The 22515-nt window shown below is 41.3% G+C and overlaps 1 protein-coding gene across 1 annotated transcript in view; it reads right to left on the minus strand.

Moving 5' to 3' along the window:
• LOC137426151 (annexin A4) overlaps positions 1 to 22515 on the minus strand; it is a 97736-nt gene that overhangs the window by 71607 nt on the left and 3614 nt on the right. The window contains exons 2-3 of the mRNA XM_068114846.2: positions 9709 to 9755; positions 4009 to 4127 (exon numbers count right to left, since the gene is read on the minus strand). Coding sequence (XP_067970947.2) covers positions 4009 to 4127; positions 9709 to 9755 — 166 coding nt within the window. The remainder of the gene's footprint in view (positions 1 to 4008; positions 4128 to 9708; positions 9756 to 22515) is intronic.

Here is a 22515-nt window from a genome sequence, read left to right on the forward strand (position 1 = left end):
GAAGAAGAAGAAGGCCTATCACTGGAACGCCTCGCAACCCTAGTGAGAATGGCAAAAGAACTTAAGGAAAGGGCTGAAGAATGGGACCCCCAGATGATTCGTTCGTTTAAGTTCAGAAATGTAATCGACGGAGGCATTGAAGTCGAGAAAAACCTCCTCGCCCAGAAGAAAAGGCAGCGCCAGCAACTGCCCATCACTATGTTCCTCACCCGAAAAAAGAAAGAAGACACGCCTACGTCTTCAGCACGAAAATAAGTTCCGGACGACGACGAAGATACTGCACCACCTGACGAGGCGCCTGCTGAAGTGGCGCCTTCAGAAGAGCTGTAATGCTCTTCTTTGCTGTGCAGTACAGTAAAAACTATTATTGATATACTTACCCAGTATCTATTACAGTATTTTCAAATATACTGCACAGCTATATATACACGTACAAATATTTTTCTAATACGTAAGGATGGGTCTCAAAAATGTGTTTAAGAGTGTAGAAAGGGTTTATAAGAGCGTGGGAAAGGTTTATAAGAGTATGGGGAGGGTTTTTAAAGGCTTAAAATATATAAAAATAATAAAATTAATATATGGTTTCTACTTCGCGGATTTTCACCTATCACGGGGGGTTCTGGAACGTAACTCCCGCGATAAACGAGGGATCACTGTATATATATATATATATATATATATCTATATATATATATCTATATACTGTATATATATATATCTATATATATATATATATATATCTATATGTATATATCTATATATATATACGTATATATATACAGTATATATATATATATATATATACAGTATATATATATATATATATATATATATATATATATATATATATATATATATATATATATATATATATATATATATATATATATATATATATATATATATATATATATATATATATATATATATATATATATATATACATATACACATATACACAGACTTGGCATTTAATATGGAATATTTTTTTTTTCTTGACTTGGGTTTACTTTCTTAACTCAGTATATCAATCTGGTGAGTTTCTTTTACACTTTGGTGATTTATTTGTTAAAAGAACCATGTCACTGATTGTCTGTCACAGCAAGAAGTCAACAACAGGATTATATCACAGGTGGCGTGGTAAAATGTATGGACAGGTGCATTTGATGATTGGCTTCACAGTCGGGTATACAAGGGTTGTTGCGTTCTGTATTAGTGGAAAACAACTGCTGCACGTCTGCAAAAGTTATTGCCGCTTCCTCTGGAGATGGTCCGTCAACTCGACAATGCTGTTTGTCATGGAGTGGTGGCTTTACGAAATTACGGCATGAAACAGCGTGCCATTGCTCGGCAGTGTGGCATCACTCAAGGTCAGGTGTCAAAGATCCTGAAACTAAATGCTCAGAGGGGTGTCCCTACTCCAATACCGAGGCCAGGACGTCCCCGCAGAACCACAAGGAGGGATGATCGCCAGCTGCACCGGTTAGTCCGCAATGGCCGTACCAAGTCAGCTAATCGGCTTAGGGCTGAGTGGCAGCAACTGACAAATGTGCCTGTATCCAGAAGGCTAGTCAACCAACGACTGGTTCAAGCAGGCTATCGTGCCAGGCATCCCCTGAGAAAGCCATGCCTGACCAGACAACACCGCCAGCGCCGATTGCAGTGGGCCAGAGAGCACCGCCAATGGCAGCCAGGACACTGGAATCACGTGATCTTCAGTGTCGAGTCTAGATTTCTGGTCTATCGTCAAGATGGCCACGTCTGAGTGCGCAGACAAGTACATGAAGCCTACAACAAAGATTGTATAGTGCCAAGAGTCCAAGCTGGAGGTGGTGGGGTGACCGTTTGGGCTGCTTTTCATGCAGGGGGCAAAACTGACCTGGTTGTTCTGAATGGAAACCTGAACCAGTTCAAGTACAGGGTCATTCTGGAAGAAATATTGCTTCCATTTGCTCGTGCAGCCTTTCGAGGAAACTTTGTCTTCCAAGATAACAATGCACAGCCTCATCGTGCTCGCATGATCCAACACTTTCTTGCTGACAAGGTGTAGAGCATATGGAGTGGCCTGCCATGTCCCCGGATATGAATCCGATAGAGAACTTGTGGGCAGAATTAACGCGTCAAATCGACCACTTGAACCAGCAGCCGACCTCTGTGCGTGAATTGCAGCAGGCTATTGTCACTGCATGGCAAGCGATTCCTGTCCAAACCTTGGCAAATCTCGTGAACAGCATGCCTCAACGTGTACGTGCTCTCCTGAATGCTCGTGGGGGTTACACGAAGTACTGAACTGTAATTTTACTGTCCGTAATCCCAGTCGTAATTTAACTTTTGTTTTTGTTAAAAAAAAAATTGGCTAATGTGCAAAATAAAGAGATACTTCTGGAAAACGTACAGAAGTTTAACACAGTACTGTCCATGAATTGAGTTCGATATCAGTTTACATCACTTTCAAGGATCAATTTATTTGTTTTGAAATGTCAAATGTGGTTTTTGTTTCTTTTCAAGGTCACATTAACAAAATCTAGAATAATTTCAACATAATTCAAATGAACTTTTGGTTCTAAGACATCTTGAAAAGTAGGTTCACCCCCACAAAAAAAATATTCCATATTAAATGCCAAGTCTGTATATATACACAGTGTGTATATATATATATATATATATATATATATATATATATATATATATATATATATATATATATATATATATATATATATATATATATATATATATATATATATATATATATATATTATATATATATATATATATATATATATATATATATATATATATATACACACTAGCTGAAGTACCCAGCCCGGGGGTGGGGGAGAGGAAGGGGGAGGGTGGAGAGAGGAAGGGGGAGGGTGGAGAGAGGAAGGGGGAGGGTGGAGAGAGGTGCAGGGGAGTGTGAGGGGGGAAGGGAGGGAAAGGGGGAAGGGATGGAGAAGGGGGAAGGGATGGAGCAGGGGGAAGGGTTGGAGAAGGGGGAAGGGATGGAGAAGGGGGAAGGGATGGAGAAGTGGTGGAGAAGGGGTAAGGGAGGGGAAAGGGGAGTGTGGGACCTGCAGAGAGACCATGCGGGCGAGACCATTGGGATTGGCTGCCGAGGTTGAAGGCCCTATGTGGGGAGTAACACGGCAGCCCACATTCCGTTTGTGGTAACCCCACCCGTGTACTCTCGCGTTTCCATTTTTTTTTGTCCACTCTCTGTATATCTAACATACCAGCATTGTGGTGCTCTTCACACCCTGAACTATGAGTATAGTATAAACAATATATTTACAACAGCCCTCTCAGCTCCCATAATAGCTCCCACTTTCCTCCCACCCTCCCAACATGATTAATAGTAAATTTTAAACTTACCCTGCACATTCAATACCATAGATAGGTCCTTCCAATCAATGTTCAGAAGCACCTAATCCAGATACACAGTCTATTGACTGGTCGCGATCCATCAGGGGCTTGTGTAACACACGACCGTCCACATGGTCAGGAGATTGCACAACAAGCAGCTTCCTGTTCGGCAAGCTGAGAGAGTTCTCCAAGTCCTTTGTTGTGCAAAGGCACAGCCCTTTCAATCAGGTACTTTTCCATGTATCCTTGGCTTATTTCAGAAGCTTTGTGAGCCATTTTAAGTAACAATAGTTTCTCAGTATACTTTATGATGCCCTGAACGCTAACGTTCCTGCGGTTTCTGCGCATGTGCGTTGAGCATTCTGTGGCGGAATACACCATTTGAAAGTCACGCATTGGTGTATTTTATTTTTGGCTTGCAATATTCAGCCTACATTTGTAGCGGTGCTATACAATAACATTTACATCGAGAATTTGCATGTTCCCTCCACCCTGAATCCTGGGGATCAAGGAATTTATTTTAATCACCCAAAACATTCCCAAGCACACTTCGAGTATAACCACCAGTTTTCAACTCATTCTGTCCAGCTGTAGCACTTCATTTTGTTTATTGAAATATACTCGGAATATGGCTACCCATACCATTTGCATGAAAACATCATGGTTCAAACCACCTTGGGGACCATACAACCCCATCCCAGGTGGACCGGGGACCTGAGAGCCGGATCCAGCTGGGGGGACACCACCCCATCCTGGAGCACCTGAGAAATACAAAATCAGCGAATTTTTATTTTATTTTATGAAAATGCTCTGTAACCTTCTAATCCCTCAGTCTCAAGGATATATCAAAAGTAACCAGCCAGTCAGATAGTCACTGATGAAAAACAGTACACTGATACACCAATTATTTTCTGAACCTAATAAGTCGCTGAATATATTCCCACATCCAAATACTATATATCATGAAAAATACATCGATAGTGGGTAGTGATCCTCAGGTAGTCAAAGATAACCAGTCCAATCATCATTGTTAATCAATTTATGTGATAAATAATGATACCCATCAAACATAAATGTGAACAAGTACATATGTACACACATACAGTACACAACAGATGGAAGCTGTCTGAGGTTCGGTGACGGTCCTGTAAAGAGGCCTCGGAACAAAAAAATTGAGAACACCAAAACTACACGGTTTTCTCCATGAATCACAATCCCTTATTGAAACGGAGGTGGATACTTCGAGACTTGGAAGGACTCTGTTCCATCTTTAGACTGAAATGCAACAAGCATTCTGAGTATTGCGCTGCAATACATGTCCCCTACCAAAGTTCAAAGTGCCATAACTTTGTCAAAAATGATCGAATATGCAAATTTATGCACGGTTGATGCTGGTTTTCAAACTTTATCTGAGGTATGCTGAGACACATGTGTGTCACGCCTTGCCTCGTTGAAAAGCCTGCAAGGTCGCTCCGTGGAGCAGCCTGCACGTATTGCCCTGTGTGAATTATATAATTACCAACTCACGGTCTGAGGTACGAGCGATTCAAGAGATATCCATTTTAAAAAAAAAAAATTCGTTTAATTAACGATATCTGTCAGACCACGTGCCCTATCGCAAATTCCAAAAGGCTATTTTAGTAGACCAACATGCTGAACATATCTGTGAAGTTTCCCCTCCATTGGATCAAAAATGAGGGAGGGGCTAGGTTTTAAAGGTTCATGCTTAAAAACATCACAGCTCTGAAACCATGTGACGCATGACGTCATGCTCGCTGACTTTTTTGTTCGTTATGGGTATGCGACTCTGCCTGCAAATTCCGGCCTCGATCTGTTCAGCCGTTGGAGAAAACGTGGTTTTCGTGTTTTCACGAAAAACAATATGGCGGCCAAACCACGTGACCTGTGACGTCATAATTACCATTAAAATATTCTACAGACCGAGTCCCCCCTACGGTGAAAATTTGATCTCAATCGGTCCAATTATTGCAGAGAAAATGGTTTTTAAAGGAAATTAAAACTTAAAATGGCACTGAGTTAAGGATCATCAGAATTATCAGAATTACCAAAGTTCAAAGTGCCATAACTTTGTCAAAAAGGATCAAAACGTCGTGAAACGGATGGACTGACGGACGGACTGACAGACTGACGGCGTGCAAACCTATAGTCCACTCCGGTGTACACCGGTAGGGGCCTAATAAGCAACAAGAAAGAGCAATCAGAGATTGCAAACCTTTGCCAGGATGTGTTTTCAGTGGTTTTTAAGGCTTTTGTGTTAAAACAAATATGGCGGCCGAACCACGTGACCGATGACGTCATCATTATTTTTTTTTCCCCAACAAATTTATTCCTAGATTATTCCCAATACATTTTATCTTAATCGGATGAAGTTTTGTACAAGTCAAATTATGACATCATAATGTCCTATGACAAATTATGAGGAGGCACCTTTGACATCATCATTAACAGGTGTTATTCCACATGGAGAGTTCTTTACGATAAGCCATGTCTCAATTTTTTCTATTCAGCACTTTCGGAGATAGAGGTGCAAAGTTTTTCGGTTTTTCCAAGATGGCAGCCAAACCACGTGACCTATGACATCATAATTATCATTCAAAATTTTTACAGATGGAGTTGCAGAGAAAATCATATTTATTCTGTGCGGACAAACAAACAAACAAACAAACAAACGGACTCAAATGCAATACCCTCTCCTCAGGCGGGGGTAATAAGAGCTCTATTTCTTGAAATTTGCAACCACCAACTGGCAACTACATGAAATTTGGACGAGAAGTGAAGAAAAATAGAGTGAATAAGCACACAAAGTCGTCAAGGATAAAACTTGCACATTAATTAGTATTCATATTTTTAAATTTCATAATTTTTGTTTGTCGTCCTCTTGTGTCCCATGGAGGACATGCACCATTAGGAATGAATGTTTTCAAATAATTACTGCTCAAATGAAGTACAAACTGAGTATGAACCACGTTTAGATGCCATTTTTCCCTACAGAGCAGGGGTTGGCCTTTTTCGGGCACTGTGGTCCCCTTTTTGAAGCAATGTTTTATGGCCGGATGCCCTTACTGACGCCAACCTTGTTAGTCGCCTATTGTGACACACATGGAATTACCAGTGAACTGGTACTCAATTTGCTGACCTCGGAAGGATGACAGGCTGAGTCAACCCTCCCTGGCATTAATTCAGTGATCAACCGGGATTCGAACCCAAGATCCGAGGATCCCAAGCCGGCACCCTAACCGCTAAGCCAACACGAGGCTAAGTACAAACTGAGTGTGAAACCTCAAATACATTATTATAAGCAAATTGTCTATGATCTAAGAAGACATATTGCTTTACATATTATCAGAGGGATGCTTTGGTAGTCATGATTTCGGGTTAAGCAGTGAGAAAATAGAACACTAATCCTCCACAATTTTTTTCCTTGTCCAATTTTTATATTTGAAAGCCAATCTAGTGGTGTTCCTGTAGATGCGATCACTGACGTACTGGGGTAATCTGCTCTATTAAAGTTAATGTTTAATTCATCACGTACAACATACATGTAGTGGAGATTTTTCCCAGAATTACACAGTCTTGAAATATGATTATACGAAATAATGATACGTTTGAAATATGATTATACGAAAAACATAATTTACTAATGGAAGGGTTCCCCTACCACATGTGAAATTTCATTGTTTTTCAGAATATCGATGTGCTCTAACTTTGGTTTCAACAAGTTAGAAATGCTCAGAAGTTTAGAAAGTTTAGTTTAGAAGTTTATTTACAAGTGTGCATGATGATCAGAGGGTTGATCAAGTATGTCTGCAAGGGATATTTACTTGTGTAATTACCTGATCTATCAGGAGGCATCAGAGCATTGAAAAAAATAATTTAACAAAGCAACTGAATTCGATCATGGTACAAAGTATAAACTCCATGACTTGCTGACTAATATCAGACACTGTAGCTCTATTTTGTATCAACCTATCCAACCCACATTAAATCAAACTTGATTTTGTAAGATGACAAACTTAAAATTTATAATCGTAACAAAATTTAATGGCATTACAACACATGTACAAGCATTACTACAAAAAAAACAAAAAAACAACAACACGTACATGTATTGACCTATCAGCAATCAAATGGAAACATCTTCTGGTACTGTTGATTTGAAGAAATTCTTATACAGTACTTTAAAGATGTAGCTTCAAACAAATGAAACTTTAAAAAGGTTACCAGTTCAGTGTAAAGGTACGTAGACTCGAGCTAAAGAGTGATTAGCCCCAAAATACTGCTAAATATCCTTCAGTAAGTAAATTGCAAGTGCAAAAAAAACCAAAAAAACAAATAACAACAGGTCTTTCTGTTTCAGAGGGTAAGTTTTCACAAAATAAAATGAAAAGTGCTCCCATACAGTAAAAAGTATTTTTGTTTTTTTACATTTTGAATTAATACATCACAGTTAACTAATGGTGCATACATGTAAAACCATTAATTACCTCCGCCACCAAACGTGGATGGAGGTTGTTTTCAATCCTGTCTGTTTGTCTGTTTGTCTGTCCGTTTGTTTGTTTGTGAACAAAATATTTCAAAAAGTTGAGGACGGATTCGGACGAAATTTGGCAGAGATGTAGCATATGCGACAAGGGCAAAATGATTAGATTTTGGTGAAGATCCGGATTCGGATCCGGCTACTAGAACTTTTTAAGCGATCCTTCACCATTGGGAGATGGGGCCAAAAACGATACATAGCCAGACATCTCAAAACGTTTTGGACGGATTTGGACGAAACTTGGTGGACAGGTTGTGTGTGTGACAAGGAAGAATCGATTCGACTTTGGTGAAGATCTGATTGTGGATACGGATATGAGAATTATTTAATTTTAAAGTGATTCTTCAACATGGAGTGAGGAGGCTAAAACCACATATAGCAGGATATCTCAAAAAGTTATGGATGGTTTGGACGAAACTTGTTGGACAGGTTGTGTGTGTGACAAGGAAGAATCGATTCAATTTTGGTGAAGATCTGGATCCAGCTAGTTGAATTTTTTAAGCGATTCTTCACCAGTGAGTGATATGACCAACCAGGCGGAGGTATGCTCTCTACTGAGTGTCGTTCTAGTTTGAAACTGGTTTTCCTTTGAACCTTTAGAGTTTAGAGCATTATATGCAAGTGCCTTCTGGCATCAAATCAAAACTGATCTCCTTTTATCATAAGGAAACTTCTGGCACAATATTATCAAACCTGTTTGTGATGACAGCATTAAAGTGCATTTTTCTTCACCCGTCATCCAAATTTCATGTAGTTGCCAAGTGAAGTTCGAACTTCGTGAACCAATCCCGTGGTTGCAAATTTCAAGAAATAGAGCTTTTACTGCTTATTGCATTGCAGTCTATGTGTGACAGCCGGCCCGACCTTGCCGTTTTCCAGCATGAGAAAAAGGATAATATTTTCTACATGAAATACAATTCATTGCACTCAAAGTATCGTATTCATTTATTGGGCTTAGTAGTATATGAAGACAATTGTGAAAACACTAATGCATGTGGATAGCCCCGAATAACAAATTTTTACTCGATTCCATTTTCGGGCCAGGGCCCTGATGTTGTTTGACGCCTGAACTGACCCGATCGAATTTGAGGCTGTCTGCTTGCACGGCGATCTTACTTTCTTGCCTCCCATCTAACTCTTTCCAAAGCACGGCACACTCTTTGAATTTTCTAAAACTTTTCTCGGAGAAAGAAAGAACTTTCCCATGCGTGTCCACTGTGTGCATATAGCAAAATGTCGAAGATTTTCCTTCACAATCATCGCCCTCGGATGACATTGACGACATGTATGTCGTCATGTTGTGCAGTGTCACATACATGTAACAAGACACGTAATTGGTTACTGGAAATTGGTTATTGCAAGTACAAGGATCATACAACATTGTGAATATTTTATTTATAACTCGACCTAATCTTGATTTTTTTTTCATGTAATTTACTACATTCCATTCTTGTCCGTTTCAAGTCATTGATTCCATGAATTTTCCAATCTCCATGATCGTGGAAAATCAATGGCTCTACATCCACGATCTTGCACACTCCGATTCTTTCCCATTCCGTTCCAGTCTGAGCTATTAGTACTTGTTGTGTTATTGCTCCTTTCTTCCTTGTAGAGGTCTGCACCCCTCTTGTATCTTCTTGTAATATATAAATGTGCTGCCATTTTCAATTAGCTCCTCCATGAGTCTATAGTCTATACTATCACATATATATATATATATAAAAAACCGGCCAATAAAGTTTCCAAACTATAAAAATCACAGTGCACTGCAAAGGCGTTCTCACCTGGACCTGGAGGTGTAGGGTAACTCATGTTGAGGTTGCAAATCAGCCTACAAGGAAAAATAAATGCAAACATTTGACTATTTTCTTACAAAAGTGTACAAAACACAGCGCAAAAAGGGTTTATACACCGAAGTTTGGACAATACGTACAGTGCATTCAGAAAGTATGCAGACCCCTTCACTTTTTTCATATTTTGTTATGTTGCAGCCTTATGCTGAAATCGGTTAAATTCATTTTTTCCCTCATCAATCTACATTCAATACCCCGTAATGACAAAGAGAAAACAGGATTTTAGAAAGTTTGGCAAATTTATTAAAAAGAAAAAACTGAAATATCACATTTACATCAGTATTCAGACCCTTACCTCAGTACTTAGTTGAAGCACCTTTAGCAGTGATTACAGCCTCGAGTCTTCTTGGGTATGACGCGACAAGCTTTTCACACCTGGATTTGGGGATTTTCTGCCATTCTTCTCTGCAGATCCTCTCAAGCTCTGTCAGGTTGGATGGGGACCATCAGTGGACAGTCATTTTCAGGTCTCTCCAGAGATGTTCGATTGGGTTCAAGTCAGGGCTCTGGCTGGGCCACTCAAGGACCTTCACAGAGTTGTCCCAAAGCCACTCCTGCGTTGTCTTGCCTGTGTGCTTACGGTCATTGTCCTGTTGGAAGGTGAACCTTCGGCCAAGTCTGAGGTCCTGAGTGCTCTGTTTCAAGTTTTCATTAAGGATATCTCTGTACTTTGCTCCGTTCATTGTTCCCTCAACCCTGACCAGTCCCCCAGTCCCTGCTGCTGAAAAACACCCCCACAGCATGATGCTGCCACCACCATGCTTCACCGTTGGGATGGTATTGGGCAGTTGATGAGCAGTGTCTGGTTTCCTCCAGACATGCCGCTTAGAATTGAGGCCAAACAGTTCAATCTTGGTTTCATAAGACCACAGAATCTTGTTTCTCACCGTCTGAGAGCTCAGCCAGTGTGACCATCGGGTTCGTGGTCACCTCTCTTACCAAGGCCCTTCTCCCCCGATTGCTCAGTTTGGCTGGGGGGGCCAGCTCAAGGAAGAGTCCTGGTTGTTCCAAACTTCTTCCATTTAAGAATAATAGAGGCCACTGTGCTCTTGGGAACCTTCAATGCAGCAGAATTTTTTTTTGTAGGCTTCCCTCGATCTGTGCCTCAACACAATCCTGTCTCTGAGCTCTGCAGGCAGTTCCTTCGACCTCATGGCTTGGATTTTGCTCTGATATGCATTGTCAGCTGTGAGACCTTATATAGACAGGTGTGTGCCTGTCCAAATCATGTCCAATCAATTGAATTTACCACAGGTGGACTCCAATCAAGGTGTAGAAACATCTCAAAGATGATCAAGAGAAATGGGAGGCACCTGAGTTAAATTTCAAGTGTCATAGCAAAGGGTATGAATACTTCTGTAAATGTGATATTTCAGTTTTTTCTTTTTAATAAATTTGCAAAACTTTCTAAAATCCCGTTTTCTCTTTGTCATTATGGGGTATTGAGTGTAGATTGATGAGGGAAAAAATGAATTTAAACGATTTCAGCATAAGGCTGCAACATCACAAAATGTGAAAAAAGTGAAGGGGTCTGAATACTTTCTGAATGCACTGTACATCACCCATGTTATTGATTAAGTTTATAGCCATTTGTTGATCCTGTACAAAATGAGATTATTGTGTACCCAAAAGAAAGACCGCTGTGCAACCTTAACTACCTCTCTTTGAAATGTGACGCTATGGTGTATCCACTACTTTTTCCTTGAGGAGATTTTGGTTGGTTCAGAGTACCTTGCATGCACAGGAACATCGAAATGCTCAAAGACAAATGTTAAACCTACCTTCACTTCTTTCCATATCGTCTGACTGTTAGTACGGAATTTTGCCCTCTTCATTGTAGTTCAAACTCCAACAGTACTTAGTCGATGCATATGTCAAGACTGCGGCATCCAGGCAGGATTATTTGCATCAGAACCAAGCATCCTTGCGCGTTGACATCCACAAAGGTTTAATGGACCATGTTCAGAAACAGTGCTGCTGCTCTACATTTGACACCAGGGAAAGTTATTGTTGTGCCATATTTGTATGCAAGTAGTCCTTGGGCTATGCAACACAATTATAAGGATGCAATGGTCAAAGTCTGTACATATGGAAAGCCTGACCTTCTTCTCACTTTTACATGCAATACACCACTTTTATTTTTTTGTATACTGAATCGAGGCTCGTGAAAGAGCTGACATTTACTTCACAAACAAATCAACCAGACAAACAAAATATATAAAAAGAGGGAGCGGAAGACAAGAGAATGGGAAGCACGCAAACACTTGAGAGCACACAACATTGAAGAGCAGGGAGATGTGTGGGAGGGAGAGGGCTCGGGGGGAGGAGGCGTGGGAAGGGGGGGGGGGGGTGGGGAGAAGTATAAAACACAAGGACACCAAGGACTTCCAGGACAGAAGTTGGTATTTCAAAAAGTGGAATTGGAGTGAAATTATCGGGGATAGAAAAGATCAAGGTTTTGGATGGGGGAAGATAAGAGATGGTGGTGAACAGCTGTTTTAAAGACCTGGAGGGTGGAGTGGGATTGAAGAGAGTGAGGGAGTTTGTTCCAGAGGCGGGAGAAAAGAGGAATGAAGGGGTGAAGGTGAGCAGAGAGTCTTGATATTGGCAGTTTAACCATAAGAGGGTTGCAGGCAGATCTTGTGCGACCTGTAGGAATATTTGCGGGACAGAGCCCAGAGAGGGCTGGGGGGGCAAGGCCAGAGAGGAGTCGGTAGAAGACGGAAAGACCACCAACCTGCCTGCGGTGAGTGAGTGACAGGCCCTTGGAGTTAGCTTCATTGCGGGAGATTCCAATGATTCTGAAAGGAACATCGAAATGTTCTGCTCTGATATGCATTCCTTCCAGAGATAACGGCAAACTGCAAACCCAATCAGCAACCACAATACAGACCAGACCTGGTGGCTCGGGTATTCAAGCAACTCTTGCAAGAACTTCTCAAGGATTCAAAGATAGGCATGTTCTCGGCCTTCCTGTAGCCTATATGCATGTTATTGAATTTCAAAAGTCGATTGTCCTTGACTAGTAAAGCAAAATTTGTGATACATCTGATATTGATTGCCTTATATGTGATGAGATCCCAGACCATGCAACTGCCCTGCTTTGTTTGATGTTGTTTGATCATGCATGGTTCATAGACCATGTGATGCTCTCAAGCATGGTGGGGCTTGTATGCAACATGGACGATCTTCGAAAGGTTACGCAAAATTGTTTTGTGAACAGACTGTTACAACCCATAATGGTTGTAACATGTACATCAATGTACATGTTACATGTACACTGTTAATGTACACATGTACATCAATGTACACTGTTACAACCCATAACGCATTCAAAGTTGTCCATGCTACAGGAAGTGAGATAATGATTCTGTTATTACACCTGCAGGTCATAAGCTGGACAACAGGTGGATATAGAGTGTCTGTAGTGCCTTACAATCCATGTCTGCCTTGGAAATTTCGTGCACACATCAACTTGGAAGCTCGCATGTCTGTGAAGAGTGTCAAATACTTATTCAGTATGTGTACATAGGCCACAGAATGTCACACACATTGATGAATCCATCCTCGAAATAGCACACAAATTGATGGATTCAAAGAATAGCACACACATTGATGAATCCATCCTAGGAATGGCACATACATTGATGAATCCATCCTCGAAATAACACACAAATTGATGGATTCAAAGAATAGCACACACATTGATGAATCCATCCTAGGAATGTCACACACATTGATGAATCCATCCTCGAAATAGCACACACATTGATGAATCCATCCTCGAAATAGCACACACATTGATGAATCCATCCTCGAAATAGCACACACATTGATGGATTCAAAGAATAGCACACACATTGATGAATCCATCCTAGGAATGTCACACACATTGATGAATCCATCCTCGAAATAGCACGCAAATTGATAGATTCAAAGAATAGCACACACATTGATGAATCCATCCTAGGAATGTCACACACATTGATGAATCCATCCTCGAAATAGCACACAAATTGATAGATTCAAAGAATCGCACACACATTGATGGATTCAAAGAATAGCACACACATTGATGGATTCAAAGAATAGCACACACATTGATGGATTCAAAGAATAGCACACACATTGATGAATCCATCCTAGGAATGTCACACAAATTGATGGATTCAAAGAATAGCACACACATTGATGAATCCATCCTAGGAATGGCACACACATTGATGAATCCATCCTCGAAATAGCACACAAATTGATGGATTCAAAGAATAGCACACACATTGATGAATCCATCCTAGGAATGGCACACAAATTGATGGATTCAAAGAATAGCACACACATTGATGAATCCATTCTAGGAATCGCACAAACATTGATGAAACCATTCTAGGAATCGCACACACATTGATGAATCCATTCTAGGAATCGCACACACATTGATGAATCCATTCTAGGAATCGCACAAACATTGATGAAACCATTCTAGGAATCGCACACAAATTGATGAAACCATTCTAGGAATCGCACACACATTGATGAATCCATTCTAGGAATCGCACACACATTGATGAATCCATTCTAGGAATCGCACACACATTGATGAATCCATCCTCGAAATAGCACATAAATTGATGGATTCAAAGAATAGCACACACATTGATGAATCCATTCTAGGAATAGCACACACATTGATGAATCCATTCTAGGAATCGCACACACATTGATGAATCCATTCTAGGATTCGCACACACATTGATGAATCCATCCTAGGAATGGCACACACATTGATGAATCCATCCTCGAAATAGCGCATAAATTGATGGATTCAAAGAACAGCACACACATTGATGAATCCATCCTAGGAATGGCACACACATTGATGAATCCATCCTCGAAATAGCGCATAAATTGATGGATTCAAAGAACAGCACACACATTGATGAATCCATTCTAGGAATAGCACACACATTGATGAATCCATCCTAGGAATAACACACACATTGATGAATCTATCCTAGGAATGGCACACACATTGATGAATCCATCCTAGGAATAGCACACATTGATGAATCCATCCTAGGAATGGCACACACATTGATGAATCCATCCTAGGAATAGCACACATTGATGAATCCATTCTAGGAATAGCACACTGATGAATCCATCCTAGGAATAGCACACATTGATGAATCCATCCTAGGAATAGCACACATTGATGAATCCATCCTAGGAATGGCACACACATTGATGAATCCATCCTCGAAATAGCACACAAATTGATGGATTCAAAGAATAGCAAACACATTGATGAATCCATCCTAGGAATGTCACACACATTTATGAATCCATCCTCGAAATAGCACACAAATTGATGGATTCAAAGAATAGCACACACATTGATGAATCCATCCTAGGAATGGCACACAAATTGATGGATTCAAAGAATAGCACATCACATTGATGAATCCATCCTAGGAATGGCACACACATTGATGAATCTATCCACGAAATAGCACACAAATTGATGGATTCAAAGAATAGCACACACATTGATGAATCCATCCTAGGAATGGCACACAAATTGATGGATTCAAAGAATAGCACATCACATTGATGAATCAATTCTAGGAATCGCACACACATTGATGAATCCATTCTAGGAATAGCACACACATTGATGAATCCATTCTAGGAATCGCACACACATTGATGAATCCATTCTAGGATTCGCACACACATTGATGAATCCATCCTAGGAATGGCACACACATTGATGAATCCATCCTCGAAATAGCACACAAATTGATGGATTCAAAGAATAGCACATACATTGATGAATCCATCCGAGGAATGGCACACAAATTGATGGATTCAAAGAATAGCACACACATTGATGAATCCATTCTAGGAATAGCACACACACTGATAAATCCATCCTAGGAATAGCACACACATTGATAAATGCATCCTAGGAATAGCACACACATTGATGAATCCATCCTAGGAATAGCACACACATTGATGAATCCATCCGAGGAATAGCACACACATTGATGAATCCATCCGAGGAATAGCACACACATTGATAAATCCATCCTAGGAATAGCACACACATGGATAAATCCATCCTAGGAATAGCACACACATTGATGAATCCATCCTAGGAATAGCACACACATTGATGAATCCATCCGAGGAATAGCACACACATTGATGAATCCATCCGAGGAATAGCACACACATTGATGAATCCATCCTAGGAATAGAACACACATTGATGAATCCATCCTAGGAATAGCACACAAATTGATGAATCCATCCTGGTGTTGAAGTAACAATTTTGTGTACATACAGAGTCATGTCCACTCACTGAATATTTGTATAATTTGATATCACTGCGAAGAATACTCATTCTGTTACAATCGCAATACATAATGTAATCAACTCACTCCGCACAAGGACTCCGTGGAGACACAGGTATTCTTCTTCGATTGAGTGAACTCAGCTCAATTTATATCATTCAAAACAATAGGGGAATATTTGATTGGGTCTTCACAGTAGGAGGGGGTAGGAGGGATGAGATCGGGGGAGAGGGATCACCGATTAGGAAGCAAGAATTGGGAGGGAATTGATCTGGGCCGAGAAACCTTGATACCCATTATCTTCTCCGCAGGTAACATGACAACAGAAGAAGTTCTGTCTTTGTTTCACGAACGATATCCCCAACTTAATATTGACACAAGACTACTCATGAAAGATATGGATATCTTTCCATCACAAGTCAATTGTTGAGTCACACCAAAGTCTGAGTTATAGTCTTGAATTCCTAAGTTTGTAATACATAGAAATACACGCATCTTAATAATATAATGAATCATTTTCTACAAGATCATGATGAACTAGAGCATAGTATTATTAAGATTCGTCAAAGAAATAAACTATTTTTATCTCATTAAAAATACATTAAAGTTTATTGTCATTGCAATACATTTTATTAATTAAGAGGGCCTGGGACAGGTTAAAATTTGAATGCCTGCGACAACTCGCCTACTCCTGGCTTAGAGGTCTATATTTCTACACTAGGAATGGCACACACATTGATGAATCCATCCTAGGAATGGCACACACATTGATGAATCCATCCTGGGAATGGCACGCACATTGATGAATCCATCCGAGGAATAGCACACACATTGATTAATCCATCCTAGGAATGGCACGCACATTGATGAATCCATCCTAGGAATGGCACACACATTGATGAATCCATCCTAGGAATGGCACGCACATTGATGAATCCATCCTAGGAATGGCACGCACATTGATGAATCCATCCTAGGAATGGCACGCACATTGATGAATCCATCCGAGGAATAGCACACACATTGATGAATCCATCCTAGGAATGGCACGCACATTGATGAATCCTTCCGAGGAATAGCACACACATTGATGAATCCATCCTAGGAATGGCACGCACATTGATTAATCCATCCTAGGAATGGCACGCACATTGATGAATCCATCCGAGGAATGGCACGCACATTGATGAATCCATCCGAGGAATGGCACGCACATTGACGATTCCATCCTAGAAATGGCACGCACATGGATGAATCCATCCTAGGAATGGCACACACATTGATGAATCAATCCTAGGAATGGCACACCCATTGATGAATCCATTCTAGGAATCGCACACATTGATGAATCCATTCTAGGAACAGCACGCATTGATAAATCCATCCTAGGAATGGCACACACATTGATAAATCCATCCTAGGAATGGCACACACATTGATGAATCCATCCTAGGAATCGCACACACATTGATAAATCCATCCTAGGAATGGCACACACATTGATAAATCCATCCTCGGAATGGCACACACATTGATAAATCCATCCTAGGAATGGCACACCCAGTGATGAATCCATCCTAGGAATCGCACACATTGATGAATCCATTCTAGGAACAGCACACATTGATAAATCCACCCTCGGAACGGCACACACATTGATAAATCCATCCTAGGAATGGCACACCCATTCATGAATCCATTCTAGGAATAGCACACACACACACATTGATGAATCCATCCTCGGAATAGCACACACATTGATGAATCCATCCTAGGAATGGCACACATTGATGAATCCATCCTAGGAATGGCACACACATTGATGAATCAATCCTAGGAATGGCACACACATTGATGAATCAATCCTAGGAATGGCACACCCATTGATGAATCAATCCTAGGAATGGCACACCCATTGATGAATCCATCCTAGAGGAATGGCACGCACATTGATGAATCCATCCGAGGAATAGCACACACATTGATGAATCCATCCGAGGAATAGCACACACTTTGATGAATCCATCCTAGGAATGGCACGCACATTGATGAATCCGTCCGAGGAATAGCACACACATTGATGAATCCATCAGAGGAATAGCACACACATTGATGAATCCATTCTAGGAATGGCACGCACATTGATGAATTCATCCTGGGAATGGCACGCACATTAATGAATCCATCCTGGGAATGGCACGCACATTGATGAATCCATCCGAGGAATGGCACACACATTGATGAATCCATGCTAGGAATGGCACGCACATTGATGAATCCATCCTGGGAATGGCACGCACATTGATGAATCCATCCGAGGAATAGCACACACATTGATGAATCCATCCTAGGAATGGCACGCACATTGATGAATCCATCCTAGGAATGGCACACACATTGATGAATCCATGCTAGGAATGGCACGCACATTGATGAATCCATCCTGGGAATGGCACGCACATTGATGAATCCATCCGAGGAATAGCACACACATTGATGAATCCATCCTAGGAATGGCACGCACATTGATGAATCCATCCTAGGAATGGCACGCACATTGATGAATCCATCCTAGGAATGGCACGCACATTGATGAATCCATCCTAGGAATGGCACGCACATTGATGAATCCATCCTAGGAATGGAACGCACATTGATGAATCCATCCTAGGAATGGCACGCACATTGATGAATCCATCCTAGGAATGGCACGCACATTGATGAATCCATCCGAGGAATAGCACACACATTGATGAATCCATCCTAGGAATGGCACACACATTGATGAATCCATCCTAGGAATGGCACGCACATTGATGAATCCTTCCGAGGAATAGCACACACATTGATGAATCAATCCTAGGAATGGCACACCCATTGATGAATCCATTCTAGGAATAGCACACACATTGATAAATCCATCCTCGGAATGGCACACCCATTGATGAATCAATTGTAGGAATGGCACACATTGATGAATCCATTCTAGGAATGGCACACATTGATGAACCCATTCTACTTCTAGGAACAGCACACATTGATAAATCCATCCACGGAACGGCACACACATTGATAAATCCATCCTAGGAATGGCACACACATTGATAAATCCATCCTAGGAATGGCACACCCATTGATGAATCCATCCTAGGAATGGCACACCCATTGATGAATCCATTCTAGGAATCGCACACACATTGATAAATCCATCCTCGGAACGGCACACACATTGATAAATCCATCCTAGGAATGGCACAACCATTGATGAATCCATCCTCGGAATAGCACACACATTGATAAATCCATCCGAGGAATCGCACACCCATTGGTGAATCCATCCTAGGAATGGCACACACATTGATGAATCCATCCTAGGAATAGCACACATTGATGAATCCATCCTAGGAATAGCACACACATTGATGAATCAATTGTAGGAATGGCACACACATTGATGAATCAATCCTAGGAATGGCACACCCATTGATGAATCCATTCCAGGAATTGCACACATTGATGAATCCATTCTCGGAACAGCACGCGTTGATAAATCCATCCTAGGAATAGCACACACATTGATAAATCCATCCTAGGAATGGCGCACACATTGATGAATCCATCCTCGGAACGGCACACGCATTGATAAATCCATCCTAGGAATCGCACACACATTGATGAATCCATCCTAGGAATCGCACACACATTGATGAATCCATCCTAGGAATGGCACGCACATTGATGAATCCATCCTAGGAATGGCACGCACATTGAGGAATCCATCCTGGGAATGGCACAGACATTGATGAATCCATCCTAGGAATGGCACGCACATTGAGGAATCCATCCTGGGAATGGCACACACATTGATGAATCCATCCTAGGAATGGCACGCACATTGATTAATCCATCCTAGGAATGGCACGCACATTGATTAATCCATCCTAGGAATGGCAAGCACATTGATGAATCCATCCTAGGAATGGCACGCACATTGATGAATCCATCCTAGGAATGGCAAACACATTGATGAATCCATCCTAGGAATGGCACGCACATTGATGAATCCATCCTACGAATGGCACGCACATTGATGAATCCATCCGAGGAATGGCACGCACATTGATGATTCCATCCTAGGACTCCATTGACTCCTCCATGAATCCATCCGAGGAATGGCACGCACATTGATGGATTCAAAGAATAGCACACACATTGATGAATCCATCCTAGGAATGGCACACAAATTGATGGATTCAAAGAATAGCACATTGATGAATCCATCCTGGGAATTACCAAGGAATTACCAAGAATGGCACGCACATGGATGAATCCATCCTAGGAATGGCACACACATTGATGAATCCATCTGAGGAATAGCACACACATTGATGAATCCATCCAAGGAATAGCACACACATTGATGAATCCATCCGAGGAATAGCACACACATTGATGAATCCATCCTAGGAATGGCACACACATTGATGAATCCATTCTAGGAATGGCACGCACATTGATGAATCCATCCTGGGAATGGCACGCACATTGATGAATCCATCGTAGGAATGGCACACACATTGATGAATCCATGCTAGGAATGGCATGCACATTGATGAATCCATCCTAGGAATGGCACGCACATTGATGAATCCATCCTAGGAATGGCACGCACATTGAGGAATCCATCCTGGGAATGGCACACACATTGATGAATCCATCCTAGGAATGGCACACACATTGATGAATCCATCCTGGGAATGGCACGCACATTGATGAATCCATCCTAGGAATGGCACGCACATTGATGAATCCATCCTAGGAATGGCACGTACATTGATTAATCCATCCGAGGAATGGCACGCACATTGATTAATCCATCCGAGGAATGGCACGCACATTGATGAATCCATCCGAGGAATGGCACGCACATTGATGGATTCAAAGAATAGCACACACATTGATGAATCCATCCTAGGAATGGCACACAAATTGATGGATTAAAAGAATAGCACATTGATGAATCCTTCCTGGGAATTACCAAGGAATTACCAAGGAATGGCACGCACATTGATGAATCCATCCGAGGAATAGCACACACATTGATGAATCCATCCTAGGAATAGCACACACATTGATGAATCCATTCTATGAATGGCACGCACATTGATGAATCCATCCTGGAAATGGCACGCACATTGATGAATCCATCCTAGGAATCGCACACACATTGATGAATCCATCCTAGGAATCGCACACACATTGATGAATCCATCCTAGGAATGGCACGCACATTGATGAATCCATCCTAGGAATGGCACGCACATTGAGGAATCCATCCTGGGAATGGCACAGACATTGATGAATCCATCCTAGGAATGGCACGGACATTGATGAATCCATCCTAGGAATGGCACGCACATTGAGGAATCCATCCTGGGAATGGCACACACATTGATGAATCCATCCTAGGAATGGCACGCACATTGATTAATCCATCCTAGGAATGGCACGCACATTGATTAATCCATCCTAGGAATGGCAAGCACATTGATGAATCCATCCTAGGAATGGCACGCACAGTCGCACATTGATGAATCCATCCTAGGAATGGCAAACACATTGATGAATCCATCCTAGGAATGGCACGCACATTGATGAATCCATCCTACGAATGGCACGCACATTGATGAATCCATCCGAGGAATGGCACGCACATTGATGATTCCATCCTAGGACTCCATTGACTCCTCCATGAATCCATCCGAGGAATGGCACGCACATTGATGGATTCAAAGAATAGCACACACATTGATGAATCCATCCTAGGAATGGCACACAAATTGATGGATTCAAAGAATAGCACATTGATGAATCCATCCTGGGAATTACCAAGGAATTACCAAGGAATGGCACGCACATGGATGAATCCATCCTAGGAATGGCACACACATTGATGAATCCATCTGAGGAATAGCACACACATTGATGAATCCATCCTAGGAATGGCACGCACATTGATGAATCCATCCGAGGAATAGCACGCACATTGATGAATCCATCCAAGGAATAGCACACACATTGATGAATCCATCCGAGGAATAGCACACACATTGATGAATCCATCCTAGGAATGGCACACATATTGATGAATCCATTCTAGGAATGGCACGCACATTGATGAATCCATCCTGGGAATGGCACGCACATTGATGAATCCATCGTAGGAATGGCACACACATTGATGAATCCATGCTAGGAATGGCATGCACATTGATGAATCCATCCTAGGAATGGCACGCACATTGATGAATCCATCCTAGGAATGGCACACACATTGATGAATCCATCCTAGGAATGGCACACACATTGATGAATC

Source organism: Myxine glutinosa, chromosome 1 (genome assembly GCF_964187855.1).
Source record: "Myxine glutinosa chromosome 1, kmMyxGlut1.1, whole genome shotgun sequence".
In the NCBI taxonomy this organism is placed as follows: domain Eukaryota; kingdom Metazoa; phylum Chordata; class Myxini; order Myxiniformes; family Myxinidae; genus Myxine; species Myxine glutinosa.